At 39.0% G+C, this 18398-nt stretch overlaps 1 protein-coding gene across 5 annotated transcripts in view; it reads left to right on the top strand.

Moving 5' to 3' along the window:
• The window catches only part of LOC134224743 (A disintegrin and metalloproteinase with thrombospondin motifs like), a 590502-nt gene that overhangs the window by 435476 nt on the left and 136628 nt on the right, over positions 1-18398 (top strand). For all 5 annotated transcript variants that reach the window (XM_062704282.1, XM_062704283.1, XM_062704280.1 and 2 more), the window contains one exon: positions 1703-1962. In XM_062704282.1, the coding sequence (XP_062560266.1) occupies positions 1703-1962 (260 nt within the window). The remainder of the gene's footprint in view (positions 1-1702; positions 1963-18398) is intronic.

Genomic DNA, 18398 nt, shown 5'->3' on the forward strand with positions numbered 1-18398 from the left:
AGGATGTCAAGAGGGGTATTGTTTAGTTAGCGATCATTTCAGCATAACTTCTGGCCTTGGGCTGAAAGTCTCTCTAATAAAGACAATAAAAAAAGCATAACTTCTGAACCCATTTACCGATGTCCACCAAATTTGGAACCCATATTCTCTGTCTAAGCCCTCCTTAGCCGTATGGTGAGACGCGCGGCTACAAAGCAAGACCATGCTGAGGGTGGCTGGGTTCGATTCCCGGTGCCGGTCTAGGCAATTTTCGGATTGGAAATTGTCTCGACTTCCCTGGGCATAAAAGTATCATCGTGCTAGCCTCGTGATATACGTATGCAAAAATGGTAACCTGGCTTAGAAACCTCGCAGTTAATAACTGTGGAAGTGCTTAATGAACACTAAGCTGCGAGGCGGCTCTGTCCCAGTGTGGGGATGTAATGTCAATAAGAAGAAGAAGAAGATTCTATGTCTAAGGAAGACTATATCAGACTGGGTAAGAGTGTCATAGCTGAATGAGAGAGGGTATATTTATTAAACGAACAGTTTAGTTTACCTTTTCATCGTAAGGGTCAATTCAAACCAAATTTGTAAACACGTATTGTTTAAACAAAGGAAACTTTTTTAGAGAGGCTGGGAGGAGCTTTTGAAATGCGGGAGGTTATTGGGGTTGGGTATTCTTTAGAAAACGACTTTAAAATCCCTTTTATTAAGTTCAACCGAGGTTCTTTGACATTGTACAATGCTCCGAAAACCATTCCTCAAAAATAGCAAATCCTCGACAATAACATTTTCCTGGTAATAACATTTCCCCAAAAATGACTTTAACGAAAATGATATTTCTCAAAAAGGATGCTTCCCTGAAAATGACATATCCCTGAATGAAGCAGGCCATTAACATAACACTATTTGGCCTAAGATCATTCGACATGAAGGGCATTTGAGATAAGTCTGAACAGCATCAGAAAAATCTTTCATAGAAAGCATACATTTGCTGGATATAAAGCAATGATAATTGTTACCCTTCATCGAAATCAATGTTTCCTTCTGGATGGTGGATGTGATTGCTTCTTTAAAAGTAGGCATTTGCCCGGAATAAGGCAATGGTGGGTGTGATCCCTTCTTTTAAAAATATGCGTTCGCCCGGAATAAGGCATCGGTGGATATTTTTCCTTCTTTGGAAATAGACGTTTGCCCGGAATAAGGCTATTTAAACCCACGATCCCTTCTTCAAAATCAGTCAATGTTTCCAAAAGCCTTATTTTAATTAAATGATGAAATATCAACAAGTAAGCACAATTACCCTGTTAACCAATTGGTTTTATCATTTTCCGATTGTGAAAAAAAAACTGCGAACCAATTCTACGATAACTGTTGTTCTAAATTTCTCGAATGTTCAACTACCCCATGGTTCTTTTAATATCAACTCATGGAGAGCAACTGGAATGCACGTATCGTGGTTTTATATTCACGATGTAAGACTAATACCTTTTAACCATTGATATCTTCTCATCCAGTTTGTATTTCTTTGTTCGTTTTCAACTACTTTTTGGATGTCATTCATCCAAAACAAGCTTCCGATCGCTATCTAAATCTGAACAATAAACATTACACCTCGCAGCCGTTGTACACAATGAAACTGCCCATCTCGATACCACTCTGAACCGCAAACCAATTTACCTTTCCCTTATGCACATCGCATTTGTTTGTCTCCGAACAGCATTCATGGAACCGGACCGGCTGCAGAAGCGATTTCGCTCCAAGCGTCAGGCTTATTACAAATCATCGCGGGCGATCGATACGACCATCTATCCGGAAATCCTTGTCATAGTGGACTACGACGGCTACCGGTTACACGGCGGCGACAACGTCCAGGTCAAGCGGTACTTTGTGTCGTTCTGGAACGGCGTAGATCTGCGCTATCGGTTGCTGAAGGGGCCGAGGATTCGCATCAGCATCGCCGGAATCATCATCTCGAGGGTGAGTACCATTAGCCATTTTAGATCGATATCGTTATCTTTGCTTATTGTGTCCCCATCCAACTGGCGATTATTGATTTATGACACTCGTTATGTAAACAAAACCCGTTCCATCTGCTATATTCCAATTGTTGAAAGTGATAGTTGTTAGATTGTTATTGATCATATACATTTTATTCATATACATTGATATTGAGCAGCAGCAGCTACCATGTGGTAGCTACTGTATTAAAGATGCACTATCGATCGAATAACATGCATGTTGATGAAAGATTAGTGTGATTATAAGGCGGCGGAATCACGATTCATAAAGAATAGGTTAATTACTTGAAGCATGATAAACATACACAGCTAGAGGTATTTGGTAATTTTAGTAATATTGGGATTTGTACATGATCATGAGCGCGTAAAACATCATATCTTAGGACCCGAAGATATTTACTTTAAATACTTGATGGGCTACAGCTCTTACTCGATGAACCTAACCCTTCTCCACTGGACTCGATCCTCGGCCAATCGCTTCCAGTCGCCCTGAACGATGAGTGCCTTCAGGCTTTCTTCAACTGCATAAAGCCATCGTGTACGCAAACGTGGACCCAAAGATATTTGGTTCATTTTAATTTATTGAACGGCTACTCAGTCTTGCACTTATTACAACGAGTTTCTTATTGACCCGACGTTTCGACACGGGGATTGTGTCTTTTTCAAGGGGAAAATATTTTTGTTGTTTTTCGTCGTATGTTTAGTCTAACTTGCACCGTCTGTTTGTCTAATTGTCCGTACATGCCTTCGGAAGCACTGTTATCAAATTGATAACAGTCGGGTAAATAAAAAACTCGTTGTAATAAGTGCAAGACTGAGTAGCCGTTCAATAAATTAAATTAAAACGTACAGTCGATCCATAATCAGATATTTGGTTCTAATAGGGAAAATTGTGGTAAAATGAACAAGTCGCACTTAATAACCAGCCTGCACAGTAGACTGGCCCAGGAGACAAACATGTTGTCGAATTCTATGGGGCACCCCCCAGGATTGTGTTTTTTGGTGAGAAAATCGATCTCTCAAAATTTCAGCTCAATCGCTTGTTGCATAAGCTGGCGCATTTGATTTGAAGTTTGTATGGGGATTTCATCCAAAATATATAGGAAAAAACACCTCCGTCACTCATTCGATCAGAGAATTGGTTCTGATTGCTTGATTGAGCTCAAAATTGCAAAAAGGGCAGTTTTTTTGAGAGATCGATTTTCTCACCAAAAGACACAATCCTGGGGGGTGCCCCATGGAATTCGACAACATTTTTTCTCCACATACTAAGCTGGGCCAGTCTACTGCACAGTGCCGTATTGTATACGATACACAATTTTCTTCTTTGTGCACTTGATACAACTAGTTGTTCAAGCCTCTGCGCCACACAATTCTCTCTCCCACCGAGTATTGTACGTAGCACTTTTCGCTCGAAAAACCCCAAAGCTTTCCGGTCTACCTCTTTTAACGTCCACGCTCAATGTCAGTAAAGGTTAACTAGTAGAATCAGAGTTCTATACACACTTAAATCATTTCACTGTGAACTTCAATTTACCGAAATTTCAACAGCAGAATTCATTGTTTAACGATTTCTGCTATTTTTATGCTTTGTTCAACTGTCAAAACCACCGAAAATCTGTAAAATTATATACCGAACAGTTCTGCTGTTGACATTTCAGTCAAATTTCACATAAATCTGCGATTTATTTTAAGTGTGTACAGAGTAATATTTGTTTCCCTCTGCATATGGCGGGACCTCAACTGATTACGTAAGCCATAAAAGGCTCTATCCGCAGCAGCAATATGGCTTCTCACTTCACGGGAAACGTCATTGTCATATGTCACAAGCTTTTCAAGCCAGAAAAAAATCTCCAACAACTTCATACATATCCCCATCAAGCACTACCTCAGCACCAACACCACACTAGGTCTACCTCTATCCCTACCTGCTACCATGTACTTTGTTTTTGTAGAGTTAATGATTAAGCTTATCCTCGCTGTCTCGCAGATTTTGAGTCATCAAACGCTGCACTTATCTGCCTAATCAGTTTCGCCAGAAAACCATGTTCAGCCATTATCTGCCACAACTTTTTTTTTTCAATGAGTCAAATGCTGCAGCTTTGAAATCAATAAACAGATGGTGAGTCTGCAAGCTATACTACCGGAATTTACCAAGGATCATCCGCAAACTAAACATCTGATCCTGATCAGCCCTCCTCAAGCGGTCTCAGTCTGTTAAACAGAATACGCGACAGAATGTTGTGTCTTTTCTTATAGATCGGACACTTGAGGCTATCCAACTACCCGCTAGGCAATTTTTCAGATCGATAGTAGATCGATAGATGCAGCTCCTCACTTCTAAAAAAAAGGCTCGATCAATATCATGTCCTTCCCAGGAGATTTTGAATGTTTTTCAGCTACCTAAACCTCATCCAGCGTTGGTGGCTCCACAGCTTGATTGTCGTCGACAATGTCCATCCTGCTTCTCAATACAACTTCTTTTTCATCGTTCAAGAAACCCTTAGAGCGTTCCTTCCACATGGTTGCCACCAGGTCTGTCAGCAAATTTCCCTCTAAGTCATTGCACACGGCGGGCACTGGCGCAGTCTTGTGGCGTACACAATTGACTATTGTATCAGGTACCAATCACTAACCACCGGCTCCTGTCAGCACTTTTCACATTCGTCACCACACTGGCACTCCTTTTCAAACCTTCGATTTCGTTGGCGTTGTTGTGTAGTGTACTTCCTTCGCAGTTGATAAAATATAAACACGTAAAAAGCGACCCCAGTGTGAGTGTATCTATTGATGAAGTACGTGGTAAATAATGAGTTAACACAATTTTTTTGGATGGCAATGGATAAACATACGTATGTTTAACCGTTGCAGGCCAAAATACGTACGGCACTGAAGTCCATCCATTTCATGAGGTATCAATAAATTATTAGGGGTTTCGGGTATTTTTTTTTTAATTAAGAATAATTTATCTTATCCGATTCATATACAGTCGCCTCTCCACATCTCGATATTGCAGGGACCATCGAGATAAGGAGCGATCGAGGAATGGAAGGAAAATTGACTTGAAATTTAAACACATCGACATAAGGAGAGCGAATCCTGAACAAAATATGATCAGAACACATCGAGATAGAGAGATAGGGAGGTTATCGAGATGTAGAAAGCTCAAATGTATGTAGATTGAGGGGACTGAGCAAACCATCGACATAGGGAGAGATATCGAGATATAGAACATCGATATGTAAAAAATCGAATGTATTTGAAAGTAAGCTTTTAGGCCATTTAAATAAAAAGTAGGCGTTGAAATTAAAGCAACACAAATCTTAAATACATCACTACCCAGCAAACGTAGAGTTCCAGGTGCCTTTTGTTCGCATGTTGACCATAATTATACCAAATGTGACTAGTTTGTATGTACAAATTGCAAATTGTATTATAAATTCAGTAGAAAACCGAATTATAGCCGCTATCAAAATTAGATTTTTCTCACAATCCATACGTTAAACCTAATTTCGGAAGTAGTGCGCTGTATAGAACATCACCAAATGAAAACAGCGCACCACTTCCGAAGTTAGGTTTAACGTATGAATTGTGAGAAAAATTCAACTTCATTAGCGGCTATAATTCGGATTTGCACTGAATTGATAATAATGAATATAGTAAGATCATCGGAATAATAATCGGCGTATTCAGGATTTCGAGCAAGGAGGGACCATTTATTTAAGATCTACTGAATCAAAGTTTTGGCAAAGCATCAAACATGTTGTATTGAAACTATTGCATACTTTGAATTTATAAAAAAAAACTTATGAATATTAGTGCTTGGACACAATTTCCATTTAAGTTCGAAAAACTTTCATCCATAACCAGCAGTAACTGATCAACTGAGGACAGAAGACACTATTCAGGAATCCCATATGGACGGTTAGCTGTTAAGTGATAAATGGTTTTCCGCAACACAGAAAAACCCACAACTGTTTCACGGATAGTCGTCTTTTTTTTCTTGAAATGATTTGTCAACCGTAGCTTAGCCGATCGATCGAGAAGGGCCATCCTCCTTGACGATCAAACAGATCGAAAGGGACATCCTCCTTGGCGATTAAAACAAAGTATGCCATGGCAGAGGATGAACGCGAAAAAATCTGTGCAGGAAGACAGTTGTCAATTACAGAAAATTATTTTCCAAGGCCATCGTGAAGAAATTTAGACCGCTGATCAAAAATCTAAATCAACAATTGCAAATTGCTTTAATTTATTGACGTCAAAATGGGACGAATGCTCCAGTAACTTTCTAGACCGGGTTTGGATGATTTATCAAGTTTCAGTATTGCGATTTTAATGTCCACTTTTACGCACTAAAACCAACGGTCAGCAGATTCGTCAGAAAATTAACAACGGTATTCTTTACGGTTTAGTAGAACCTGAAGGCTTCGCGGAACGAACCGAGTGCTAGACGGATGAGCAGCTCTACCAAAAGAGATCCTAAGGGACAGATTGTTGATAATACCGGGTTTTGCTGCGCTCCGTATATAATAAATTGATCGGTGCAATATTCCATCTAGCTTCTGCTTGGACAGAGTGTGAAGAGCGATTCTCACACAGTTAACTGTACTTGAAAGTCACAGCGGCTTTTGACATAACATGCAACCAGCTATGATTTTGCAACAATACTTTGTACTGGACCCACCAAAGAAATTATCGTCTCAGAATTTGACATTCGACTGCTTTGTGGTAGAAAAATGAATTTCAATGAAAGTTTTGTAGATAACTCTCAATCCTCGAAGACTCGCTCCGATGTTTGTCATTATTGTGCTGAAAATCTTCGTTTTGCCGAATCACAATAATAAGAAAATTATGTTGAGCTATTAGTGGAGTACGAGACACTGAAGATGGCCTTACTGTTGAGGTCGAAATATGTATATGTCAAAGATTCAATCAAGAGGTGGGAAGTACGAACTCTATGACAAGTGAAATCAAAGTTAATTGGTTATATTAAATTATTAAACCACCCGACTTGGACATTAATTTACAATGTCCTGAAAACTTATATATGATATGAACTCATGTGTGCATTATGTGGAATATATTAATTTGAAGTTTTCCAGATAGCTTTTTGCTTCACTCAGGAATTTCAACGGAAATTTTTTCTTTCAGGAGTTCCTCAAGAGGTTACTTCTTAAATTCATCTAAATATTAATTTGTAAGTTTCTCTAGGAACTCCTTTAAAAATTCTTACAAAAATAACTCCTCCAGATTTTTTTTTTTGAAAATTGTTCTAGAAATTTCTTTGGAAGTTCATCCAGAAATTCAGTCCTGAAATTCCTTGAGGTACTTCTTGGAAAATTTCTCCCTGAATTCCATCCTAAATTATTCCAGGAATTTCTTGGGAAATTCTTCCAAGTATTGCTTTGGACATTACTCCTGGGATTATTTCAGAAATTGTCCAATTCTCGCGTGATTTGTGAAAACGTCGTATGTTCAAATGAGAGACTCTCTTTCATTGCGCTCTCTTTCACTAATATCTGAGCTAGTTTTGCATTTATTACAATATTGTCACCTCAACACGCTAGACAAAGCAATTTTCTTCAGATCTCTGTTAAAAAACCCACTGTAAATGTTTGTATGGCTTAGTAATAATCGAAAGAGAAACAAAACAAAGAGAAGTAAACAAAGAGAGCCTCTCTTTTGGACATACGACGTTTTCAACAATCAAACGAGAATTAACTTGTTAGGATAATACTAGAATATTTAAAAATTCCTCCAGAAATTTCTTCAGAAACTGCTCCGGCGATTCTTATAAATTATCTTATGAGGATTTTTTAAACAAAATTCCCGAAATATTAACCTCATAGAATCCCCTTAGGAATTATTTTGGAAATTCTATCAGATGTTCCTACAAAAATTCCTACAACAATTTCATCGAAAATTCCTCCAGATACTGCTTACGAACTTTCCTCATTTTTCGGGGTATTTTCAAGGAGTTTTTTTAGGAAAATCCTCCAAAAATTCCACTGAAAATTTCTTCTGGAATTCTTCTTAAAATTCTTCGGGGAAATACCTCCACAAACTCCTCTGGAATTTTTTCCAGGAGTTCCATTAGAATATTTCTCCACCTATTGCTAATGAACTTCCTTCAGGAACAGACTCAGGAATTCATCCAGAAATTGTTTTGGAAATACCTCGAAATAAAACTGCCCCAGTATTTTTTCCTTTGTTACTTCCTTTGTTACTTCAAGAATTCTTCCTCTTTGAATTTACCTCTGAAATTCCCAAATAATTCCACATTGAATTTTCGAAAGAACTCGCCTACCAATTCACGTTGAAACTGCACTTCAAATTTCCAAAGGAATTCCTATCCGAATTCCCAGAGGTATTCCCCTCCGATTTCTAGAAAGAACCCACCCGAATAAATTCCCCTCTGATTTTCCTAAGAAATTTCCCTACGAATTCCCGGAAGTGCTCCTCTCCGAATTCCAGGAGGACTCGAATTTCCGAAGTAACTCCTTGAAGAACTTCTTAAAGAATTCCTGGAGAATTTAAGAGGCAAATCTTGAGGGAAGTTCATGAGCAACAATAGAGGAATTTCCAAATAAATTCCTGGAGGATTTTTTGAAAGAATTTTCGTATAAATTTCCGTAGAAATTCCTGTAGAAATTACTGAAGTAACTTGCTGAGGATCATTGATATTTTCTTATCAAAAGAAAGCCCAAGAAATATTCTTCAACTCTTCTGAAAACATAATGACCCTAAAATGTAGTTTTCAGGTCGAAAACTAAAAAACGTACGTTTTGGGGGCTTTGAACCAGTGTAAAGCGGTTGTTCTCTCTGCCGTGCATGGTCCACATAGTTTTACATACACATAGTCAATTACTGACACCAAATTATCACTGTATCGATTACGCCAAAATAGCAGCTCAACAAACATTTAATGCTGATAAATGACTTATTGCGTTAAAAAAAAGCTTCTTCATCTAAAAAACTAGCTTGTTCAGCTTAACTAGTTTGTAATGAAGTGCTCACCTGTTTAGTAACTGCATCGGGGAGAATGGTTCACAGCTTTTACCGACAGTCTGAAGGTCGGAAATAAAATCATTAAAAAATGATTGTAATTCAGTTATCTTGCGCTCAGATACATTCTATCTATAATATGTACAGGAATTCTAAATAGTTTAAAAATTTACCCATTCTCGCACCCCCATTTGACCGATTGATTGTCACCCCTGATGACGGTACCAGAACTCTGGCGCCGGCAGTGCTGAAAATCAAAAAGAAAATCCGCTCAAACCAGATTCGCACCATTGACGTCGTAGATAAGAGACCTAAATCAAGACCTCGGACCTACGAGCGCTTGGTTATGCGTTATGCTGAAACATATTTCTGTTTTCCAATCACACCTTCATTGAAATTTGACTAAATTTCTCTAAGTTCAAATTGTAAACAACAAGGCCAGTAAACTAAGCTTTGCAGACGAAATCGAGCTCAATGGAAACGAATGTGTAGTGAATGTGTATTCTTTTGTCTTACTGCAGATTGAAACGGTAAGAATAGACATAACGATTTACTCTACCAATATGAAGTAGATTGTTACGGATAGAAATAGAATAAGAGGATATGTAGGAGATGTGATTGAATGTGTTGAGAAATTTGTTTACCTTGGAATGCTTATGAAGTTGGACAATGATCCCTAGTAAATCGCTATCTTCAAGAACATTATAAACATTGGCGTAAATAAGGGGAGGCTAAGGGGGCTTAGCCCTCCCTAGAATAAAAATAGCCCCCCTAGGATTTGAAAAGTTAGTAAGCCGTGATATCAATTTTGAACATACAGCATAACCCTAGTAACATTTTGGTTTTATGATGGTTTTATAACACTCTTGAAGAGTAAATTATGGTTTTCAAGAGCATTATAAAACCTAACATGTTACTAGGGAATGAATCACTGAAAAAGTTTGAAGACAAAAGAGTTATCTCCCATGGTCATCCTATCATGATAAGAAGAATGATCATTGAAATTTTTAAAAAAAATCCTTTCAGAATCATCGAAGTATTCCAACCGGAATCCAGAAGAATTCACACTGGATCCCCTTGGGAATCTTTGGGAGATACGCTTCATAATCCTTGGAGAATTTGCTTCAGAATTCCTCTCTTCAAAGATTTTTTCGGAGTTGTTTGGAGATTCGCTAAGGAATTCCTTGACGATTGGTTTTATAATACTTCGACGATTTGCTTCCAAATTCCTTAAATATTTAATTCGGAGTCTCTCGACGCTTGCCTCGGAATCCCTCAATGATTTGCTTCGATATCCCTTGACGAATAGATTCAGAATACATCGACGGTTTGCTTCAGAATTCCTCGACGATTTACTTCGGAACCATTCGATGAATTTCTTCGGAATCATTCGACGATTTGCTTCGAAATCTTTCGATGACTTGCTTCAAAATCTTTTGATGATTTGCTTCGGAATCCCTTAACAAGTTGCTTCAACATCCCTGGAGGATTCCCTGCTGAATCGCTGGAGGATTCGTTACGGAATCCCTGGAGGATTAATTCGGAGTCCTACGACGACGATGTGCTTCGGGATCCCTTGACATATTGCTTCGGAATCGTTCTACGATTCGCTTCTACATCCCTGGAACATTGCCTACGAAATTACTAAACATTCACATTGGAATTCCTAGAGGATTTCCCACGGAATATCTGGAATATTCCCGTTGGAACTCCTGGGACATTCCCGTCGGAATTCTTGGAACATTCCCGTCAAAATCGCATCGAAATCCTTGAAGAATTCCCATCGCAATCCCTGGAGGAATGTTACATATTTTTTTTTTATTTGAGATAAGGTACCCCGGGGTCAGTGGCACCTAAAACGCTAGTTCAGCAAAATTGTTAACGCATACTTAGGAAACAGGGTATTTCAGAACAGCAACCCCGGATACATCATTATATCAATCACAGAGAAACAGACGTCTCACTCAACACATGTTCCATGATCGGCCACCGATAGCGTTTTCTCATCGTTTTTTCTTGTGTTTGACTTTTGCACACAACCGCCATCTTGTTTACGCTTGACCACACACAAGTCATTTAGCATTGGGCCATAATGTTTTCGTGACGATGTTTTTGATAGCATTTTGTTCTAAGTGAGACGTCTGTTCCACTGTGATTATATGCTTCCATTGTTTAAGGTGATTATAGAATGAAGCCAGAAATCGGCCATTTTGTGAACCACGTGCTTTTCCAATATTTTTTTCAAGAGCACGAGATGAAAGAACTATAAAGCGTATGGGGCTGAAATAATGGAAGATCGTTTGGTTAGTTATGCTGAACAATCATTTTTACAGTTTCGGCACTGTACGAAAACTATTACGCCAGATTTAGGGTTTTGGAAATGTATGAAGATAAACGTGTGGTGAATTTGAAATTCACCACGGGCTTCATTCTATAATCACCTTAAGCGTAGACGTTTTGAAAGCCCTTTACACGGAAGCTGGCAAATACCCATTATATGGATTTTATGTACCCATTTTTTGAATCAATACTGATATGTCAAATAATGGGTAATTTTTTATCGACAAAAAAAGAGTATTTTCATCCCATTATAGAGAATGCCTTCTCGTAATAAATAATGGGTAAAACGTACCCTTCCAGATTTTCAAAAAGAAAAGTAGCCATCTTGAACGTCTTCTGCGGCGAAAGTAAAAATGGTAAAAACCCACGAAGAAATCTTTTAAAATTAGGGAAAAACAAGCTTAAAGTGAAATTATGGAACAACTACAATGCAGGACAATCAAGGTAAGTGGTGATTACTAGCAGTTGGGAAAGCCGAAGATAAGAAATGTGATTCTATTGCAGAAAATCAGTACGAATGGCGGGTCAAACCAGCTCACTATCAGCAAGAAGTTTAGGAGCAGTCCACCGAGAAGATGAGCTTCACAATTCACAACGGAATTCCGTCGAAACCGAGGGTTCCATAAAGTGTTTAGTACACCGCTTCCAGTAGGATTTCAGTGGCTATAGGAAGGAAAATGAAATTAAACAATCAATAAAGAAAGTGAAACGATTTTGATCCGGATGATGCGTAAGTCATCCATCATATTTTTATGAAATAAACAATTATATTCCTATAAACCTTTTGTATTTCTTAAAATTCCTCCGAGATAATACAATAAATTTAAATTCCACAGGAAATGTTTTGAAAAAAGTGGGTAAATTTGATACATATTCTGTAGCAAAACCAGGTGTAGAATTTACTCATTTTTTAAAGTTCTGAGGGAGTACCCATTAATGAGTAAATGCGATTTACCCATTAAATGAGTTATGCCGCTTTTCTTCAAAATGAGTACGAAAGTACCCATTAATGGGTAAATGGATGCTACCGTGTATTCAATAACAAAAAATATTTCTCGCTTAACTTTTCAAAAGGTCCTAAGTAACATTTTTTTCATGAATTAATTTGAGTAGCGCAATCAACAGATCAACATAAAAGCTTTTGATTGCACTACTAAAATTAATTCATGAAAAAAATGTTACTTAGGTCCTTTTGAAAAGTTAAGCGAGATTTGAAGTGAAAGAAATAAATTCACTTGTAGGACCCCTCTACCTCTTCAAACAGCGCAAGTGGGACCTATTCTGTTTTATACTGTCGAACTAAACTAATTAAAGGAAAATAATGTTCATATTATTTCTGAGCCGTAGTATTTTCAGATCGTGGATGGAGGTTGGTTGCTTGTCGGACTTTTATTTTTGCAACAAGAAAGAGATTATAATGTTAGCAGATATGAACACAAGACAACAGCCGATTTACTGTTTAATTGGCTCTTGTCAGTAGCTTACTTTTGTACCAAATGTTTGAGGTGGAAAGGATAAGCAAATCTTTATTCACCATTCGAATGAATATTTCTCTGCTTAGCTCTCCAATACGCCACCACATAGGCTGTGCATCCGGCGACTGACGAGGATTTGGTAGAGGGGTTGGAAATCGAACCCATGACCATTCGCTTGTAAGGCGAACGTGTAGCCAACTACGCTACGGGACCCCCAAATTGGCAATTTATGTGTTAAACACTTTATTCATTTGAAAATCTGTAAATCTAATGCTAAATTTGAACCAAACATTTTGACCTATTGTAGAATAAATAGATTATTTGCACTGTAGAACGTAAAATATCGCATAGTTATAACTGTCGCTTTTTTTCATGTGGGAGATATTTTTCAGAATGTGATATTCACATCTGTTAATTAACTGCATAATACTATTTAACAACGAAACCACCGATATCAACCTTTATCTGATTCAGATTCATATGATATAGGAATGTCGAAGTAATTTTCTCTAGAAAATGATCTAAAAATAGGTCAAATGGCTCTTTCGAAATTGTTCTTCAAATATGGAAGTGGAAATTGCAGATTTTGGCTTTAATTAAATCATCGTTTTCGATGTCACACAATTATTTAATTGCTCAAACTATTCACTTTCTAAATCAATGATTAATTTAGAAACGACTATTCTGTTGGAAATCCATTGAATTGAGATAAAAGTAATAGCTTTTCTCTGTAGTTTAAAGTCATGATCAAGTGATAGCATTAGCATGGTGCCTCAAATAGTTTTGATTCCAAATATTTTTGTTTCGGCTGTAGTCGTTGATAGTCCTCCTCCATCTTTCTAAAACATTGTTACCACTGAGAACGTTTATGTCGATTCATCGGCAGCCATAGTACCCACTTACCACGTATTATACCACTTGCCCCGGGATACCTTAGATAGAATATTTATGAAATATGCAAAAATTTCTACTACGTTCCGGTGGGAACCTGTCAGCGATCCGTCACGTATTGTCCTTTCAGTGTGCGGGATAAAATCGACCGCTACCACAATTTCGCATATGCCCAGTTCTTATACAAGTTTTGTTAGGTTCTTATGCGAAAGAAACCCAGCATTGCCCGGGTGCAGCACCGCACTCTAGATCAATTTCCGTGCGTTTATTTTGTTTTCCTCAACAGATGATCCAAAATTGTAATTTAATGATTTTTTTCCATTGACCATCGTATATACAAACCTTGCGGATCCCAAAACGAATCGATTAGGGAAAAAATATTGCAGATCAGTCAACCCGTTCGCGAGTTAAATCGTCAAGAAGGAAGTCTCAACACATTTTTATTATATAGAAGATTGTGAAAAATCTAACAGTCGCTGGTTGGGTGTATAAATAACAATCAAAAACAAAAGGTTGGAGTGCAAAATACTCTGTTTCTCATTTTTGTGATTTTTTTCAGCGCTGAGACCACATGATAGCATTATAAAATGAAAAAGTGTAGATAAAACCGATATTGTCCATTTAAAGATTATTATTGGTATAGGAGTATTTAATGATAACGAAATAAATTATCCTATGTGTTGCTGGAAGAAAACGAGTTAGTTTAATGTTTGTTTATCCACTTTGTTTCGATTAGATATACAAGATACGCGGTATTCAAGCATCAAATAAAACAGTTCACATATGAAATCCATAAATCAAGTTCAATACTTTAATTTTTGAAATTATCAGATTATCGATTAATTTGACGAAGCGAATGTTACTCAACATTCTCGCCGGTGTTTCACCGACTGATCGAATCGAATTCCAATTCGGCCCCCTACTGGCCCCATTCGACGCATCAGAGTCCATCACCGAACCTGTGTGGAGCCACGGTGATGGCGATGATGAGTTCTCACGACCGTCACCAGCCGTCAACCAGCAACAACGGTTAGCCAGGGCGCTCGCGCGCATCCACATCATCAGATAAAAACCACTTTTTATGCAAGTAAACATACACCAAACAAAATGTATTCTCAATGTCAACCACTTATACCGCCGACCGCGCGAACCATCAACAGCTATTCGTTATCTTCTTGCCGCCGTCGCCGCAGCACTAATCGCGCTCCTGACCGATTGTCCGGTTAATCGGACAACTGGGGTGGTGATGGTGGCGATGGCGGAGATAATGGCAGCAGCGGCACATACCACGCGAAGCTGATGATACTTTTACTTTTATCGCGCTGAATGCAGGCTAGGCTGGTACATGAGTTAAAATTATCCTGTTCGCGACTATTAAAAGCTCATCTTCTCCTTATTCATTGGCTTTACATACCCCACTGAAACATTGCCCCCATGCAGCTTTGTGTTCATTTAGCACTTGTAAACTGCGAGGCTTCTAAACCTAGTTACTTTTGATTTTTGTAGATGATTAAATTTGTATTTTTAGAAATTCAGCTTTATCAAGAATTAATTCTTATATTCTGCATTTCTGAACCAGACCATTAAAGCCATCGGCGACTAAGTTTGACCGGTTACTTCTATACTAACCAGGATCATGTCTCTTCGACATTTGGCTGATCCGGCTCATCTAGCGGCTGCTGACGGTGATGGAATATAAGCCATCAGCATTAGTTCACATTTAAAGACCTGCGTGATTCAAGTTTTCTTCTTTATTTTCCTCCAACCAATATAATAACTGCCGGTTTAGCTGGTGCTGCGTTCCAAAAACAAAACCAAGTCGACATTGCGGTAGACAAGCCCAATGACGTGCGTGCAAGTAAAGCTCATCTTCACCTTCACCGGCCAATTGCTGGAGGGCTTGGCTATAATGAGTTGATTACTTTCGAGGTCTGACGAGGGAAGGGAATATGATTTTCATTTTGTGATTGTTGATAATTGATGGGTTATGAAGCGAAAATGAACGATGGGGTAAACATCTGACAGGGTTAGATAAAGCAATTTTCAACGAAGGCTAACATGTTCTAAGAAACGCATTTATAACAATTTAGTTTGTTGCAAATATTCGACAAAAAAAATGCACTAGCGTTTTAGTTTCAAGTCATCAAGCGAGCAAAAATAATGTCTTTGCAAATTCAAAAAAATTGTCGTTTGGCAAATCAAAAAAAATGTCGTTCGGAAAATCTAAAGGATTTCCGTTCGAAAATTCAAAGGATTTCCGTTCGAAAATCCAAAGGATTTCCGTTCGGAAAATCCAACGGATTTCCGTTCGGAAAATCCAACGGATTTCCGTTCGGAAAATCCAACGGATTTCCGTTCGGAAAATCCAACGGATTTCCGTTCGGAAAATCCAACGGATTTCCATTCGGAAAATCCAACGGATTTCCGTTCGGAAAATCCAACGGATTTCCGTTCGGAAAATCCAACAAATTTCCGTTCGGAAAATCCAACGGATTTCCGTTCGGAAAATCCAACGGATTTCCGTTCGGAAAATCCAACTGATTTGCTTTCGGGAAATCCAGCGGATTTCCGTTCGGAAAATCCTACGGATTTCCTTTCGGAATATCCAACGGATTTCCTTTCGGAAAATCCAACGGATTTCCTTTCGAAAATCCAACGGATTTCCGTTCGAAAATCCAACGGATTTCCGTTCGAAAATCCAACGGATTTCCGTTCGAAAATCCAACGGATTTCCGTTCGGAAAATCCAACGGATTTCCGTTCGAAAATCCAACGGATTTCCGTTCGGAAAATCCAACGGATTTCCGTTCGAAAATCCAACGGATTTCCGTTCGAAAATACAACGGATTTCCGTTCGGAAAATCCAACGGATTTCCGTTCGGAAAATCCAACGGATTTCCGTTCGGAAAATCCAACGGATTTCGTTCGGAAAATCCAACGGATTTCCGTTCGGAAAATCAAACGGATTTCCGTTCGGAAAATCCAACGGATTTCCGTTCGGAAAATCCAACGGATTTCCGTTCGGAAAATCCAACGGATTTCCGTTCGGAAAATCCAACGGATTTCCGTTCGAAAATCCAACGGATTTCCGTTCGAAAATCCAACGGATTTCCGTTCGGAAAATCCAACGGATTTCCGTTCGGAAAATCCAACGGATTTCCGAACGGATTTCCGTTCGGAAAATCCAACGGATTTCCGTTCGGAAAATCCAACGGATTTCCGTTCGGAAAATCCAACGGATTTCCGTTCGGAAAATCCAACGGATTTCCGTTCGGAAAATCCAACGGATTTCCGTTCGGAAAATCCAACGGATTTCCGTTCGGAAAATCCAACGGATTTCCGGTCGAAAATCCAACGGATTTCCGTTCGGAAAATCCAACGGATTTCCGTTCCGGAAAATCCAACGGATTTCCGTTCGCAAAATCCAACGGATTTCCGTTCGAAAATCCAACGGATTTCCGTTCGGAAAATCCAACGGATTTCCGTTCGGAAAATCCAACGGATTTCCGTTCGGAAAATCCAACGGATTTCCGTTCGGAAAATCCAACGGATTTCCGTTCGGAAAATCCAACGGATTTCCGTTCGGAAAATCCAACGGATTTCCGTTCGAAAATCCAACGGATTTCCGTTCGGAAAATCCAACGGATTTCCGTTCGAAAATCCAACGGATTTCCGTTCGGAAAATCCAACGGATTTCCGTTCGGAAAATCCAACGGATTTCCGTTCGGAAAATCCAACGGATTTCCGTTCGGAAAATCCAACGGATTTCCGTTCGGAAAATCCAACGGATTTAAGTTCGGAAAATCCAACGGATTAAACTACCGAAAATCCAACGGATTTCCGTTCGGAAACTACAACGGATTTCCGTTCGGAAAATCAAACGGATTTCCGTTCGGAAAAACCAACGGATTTCCGTGCGTAAAATCCAACGGATTTCCGTTCGGAAAATCCAACGGATTTCCGTTCGAAAATCCAACGGATTTCCGTTCCGGAAAATCCAACGGATTTCCGTTCGGAAAATCCAACGGATTTCCGTTCGGAAAATCCAACGGATTTCCGTTCGAAAATCCAACGGATTTCCGTTCGGAAAATCCAACGGATTTCCGTTCGGAAAATCCAACGGATTTCCGTTCGAAAATCCAACGGATTTCCGTTCGGAAAATCCAACGGATTTCCGTTCGAAAATCCAACGGATTTCCGTTCGAAAATCCAACGGATTTCCGTTCGAAAATCCAACGGATTTCCGTTCGGAAAATCCAACGGATTTCCGTTCGGAAAATCCAACGGATTTCCGTTCGAAAATCCAACGGATTTCCGTTCGAAAATCCAACGGATTTCCGTTCGAAAATCCAACGGATTTCCGTTCGAAAATCCAACGGATTTCCGTTCGAAAATCCAACGGATTTCCGTTCGGAAAATCCAACGGATTTCCGTTCGAAAATCCAACGGATTTCCGTTCGGAAAATCCAACGGATTTCCGTTCGGAAAATCCAACGGATTTCCGTTCGAAAAATCCAACGGATTTCCGTTCGGAAAATCCAACGGATTTCCGTTCGGAAAATCCAACGGATTTCCGTTCGGAAAATCCAACGGATTTCCGTTCGAAAATCCAACGGATTTCCGTTCGAAAATCCAACGGATTTCCGTTCGAAAATCCAACGGATTTCCGTTCGGAAAATCCA

This window comes from Armigeres subalbatus, chromosome 3 (genome assembly GCF_024139115.2).
Source record: "Armigeres subalbatus isolate Guangzhou_Male chromosome 3, GZ_Asu_2, whole genome shotgun sequence".
NCBI classification, from domain to species: domain Eukaryota; kingdom Metazoa; phylum Arthropoda; class Insecta; order Diptera; family Culicidae; genus Armigeres; species Armigeres subalbatus.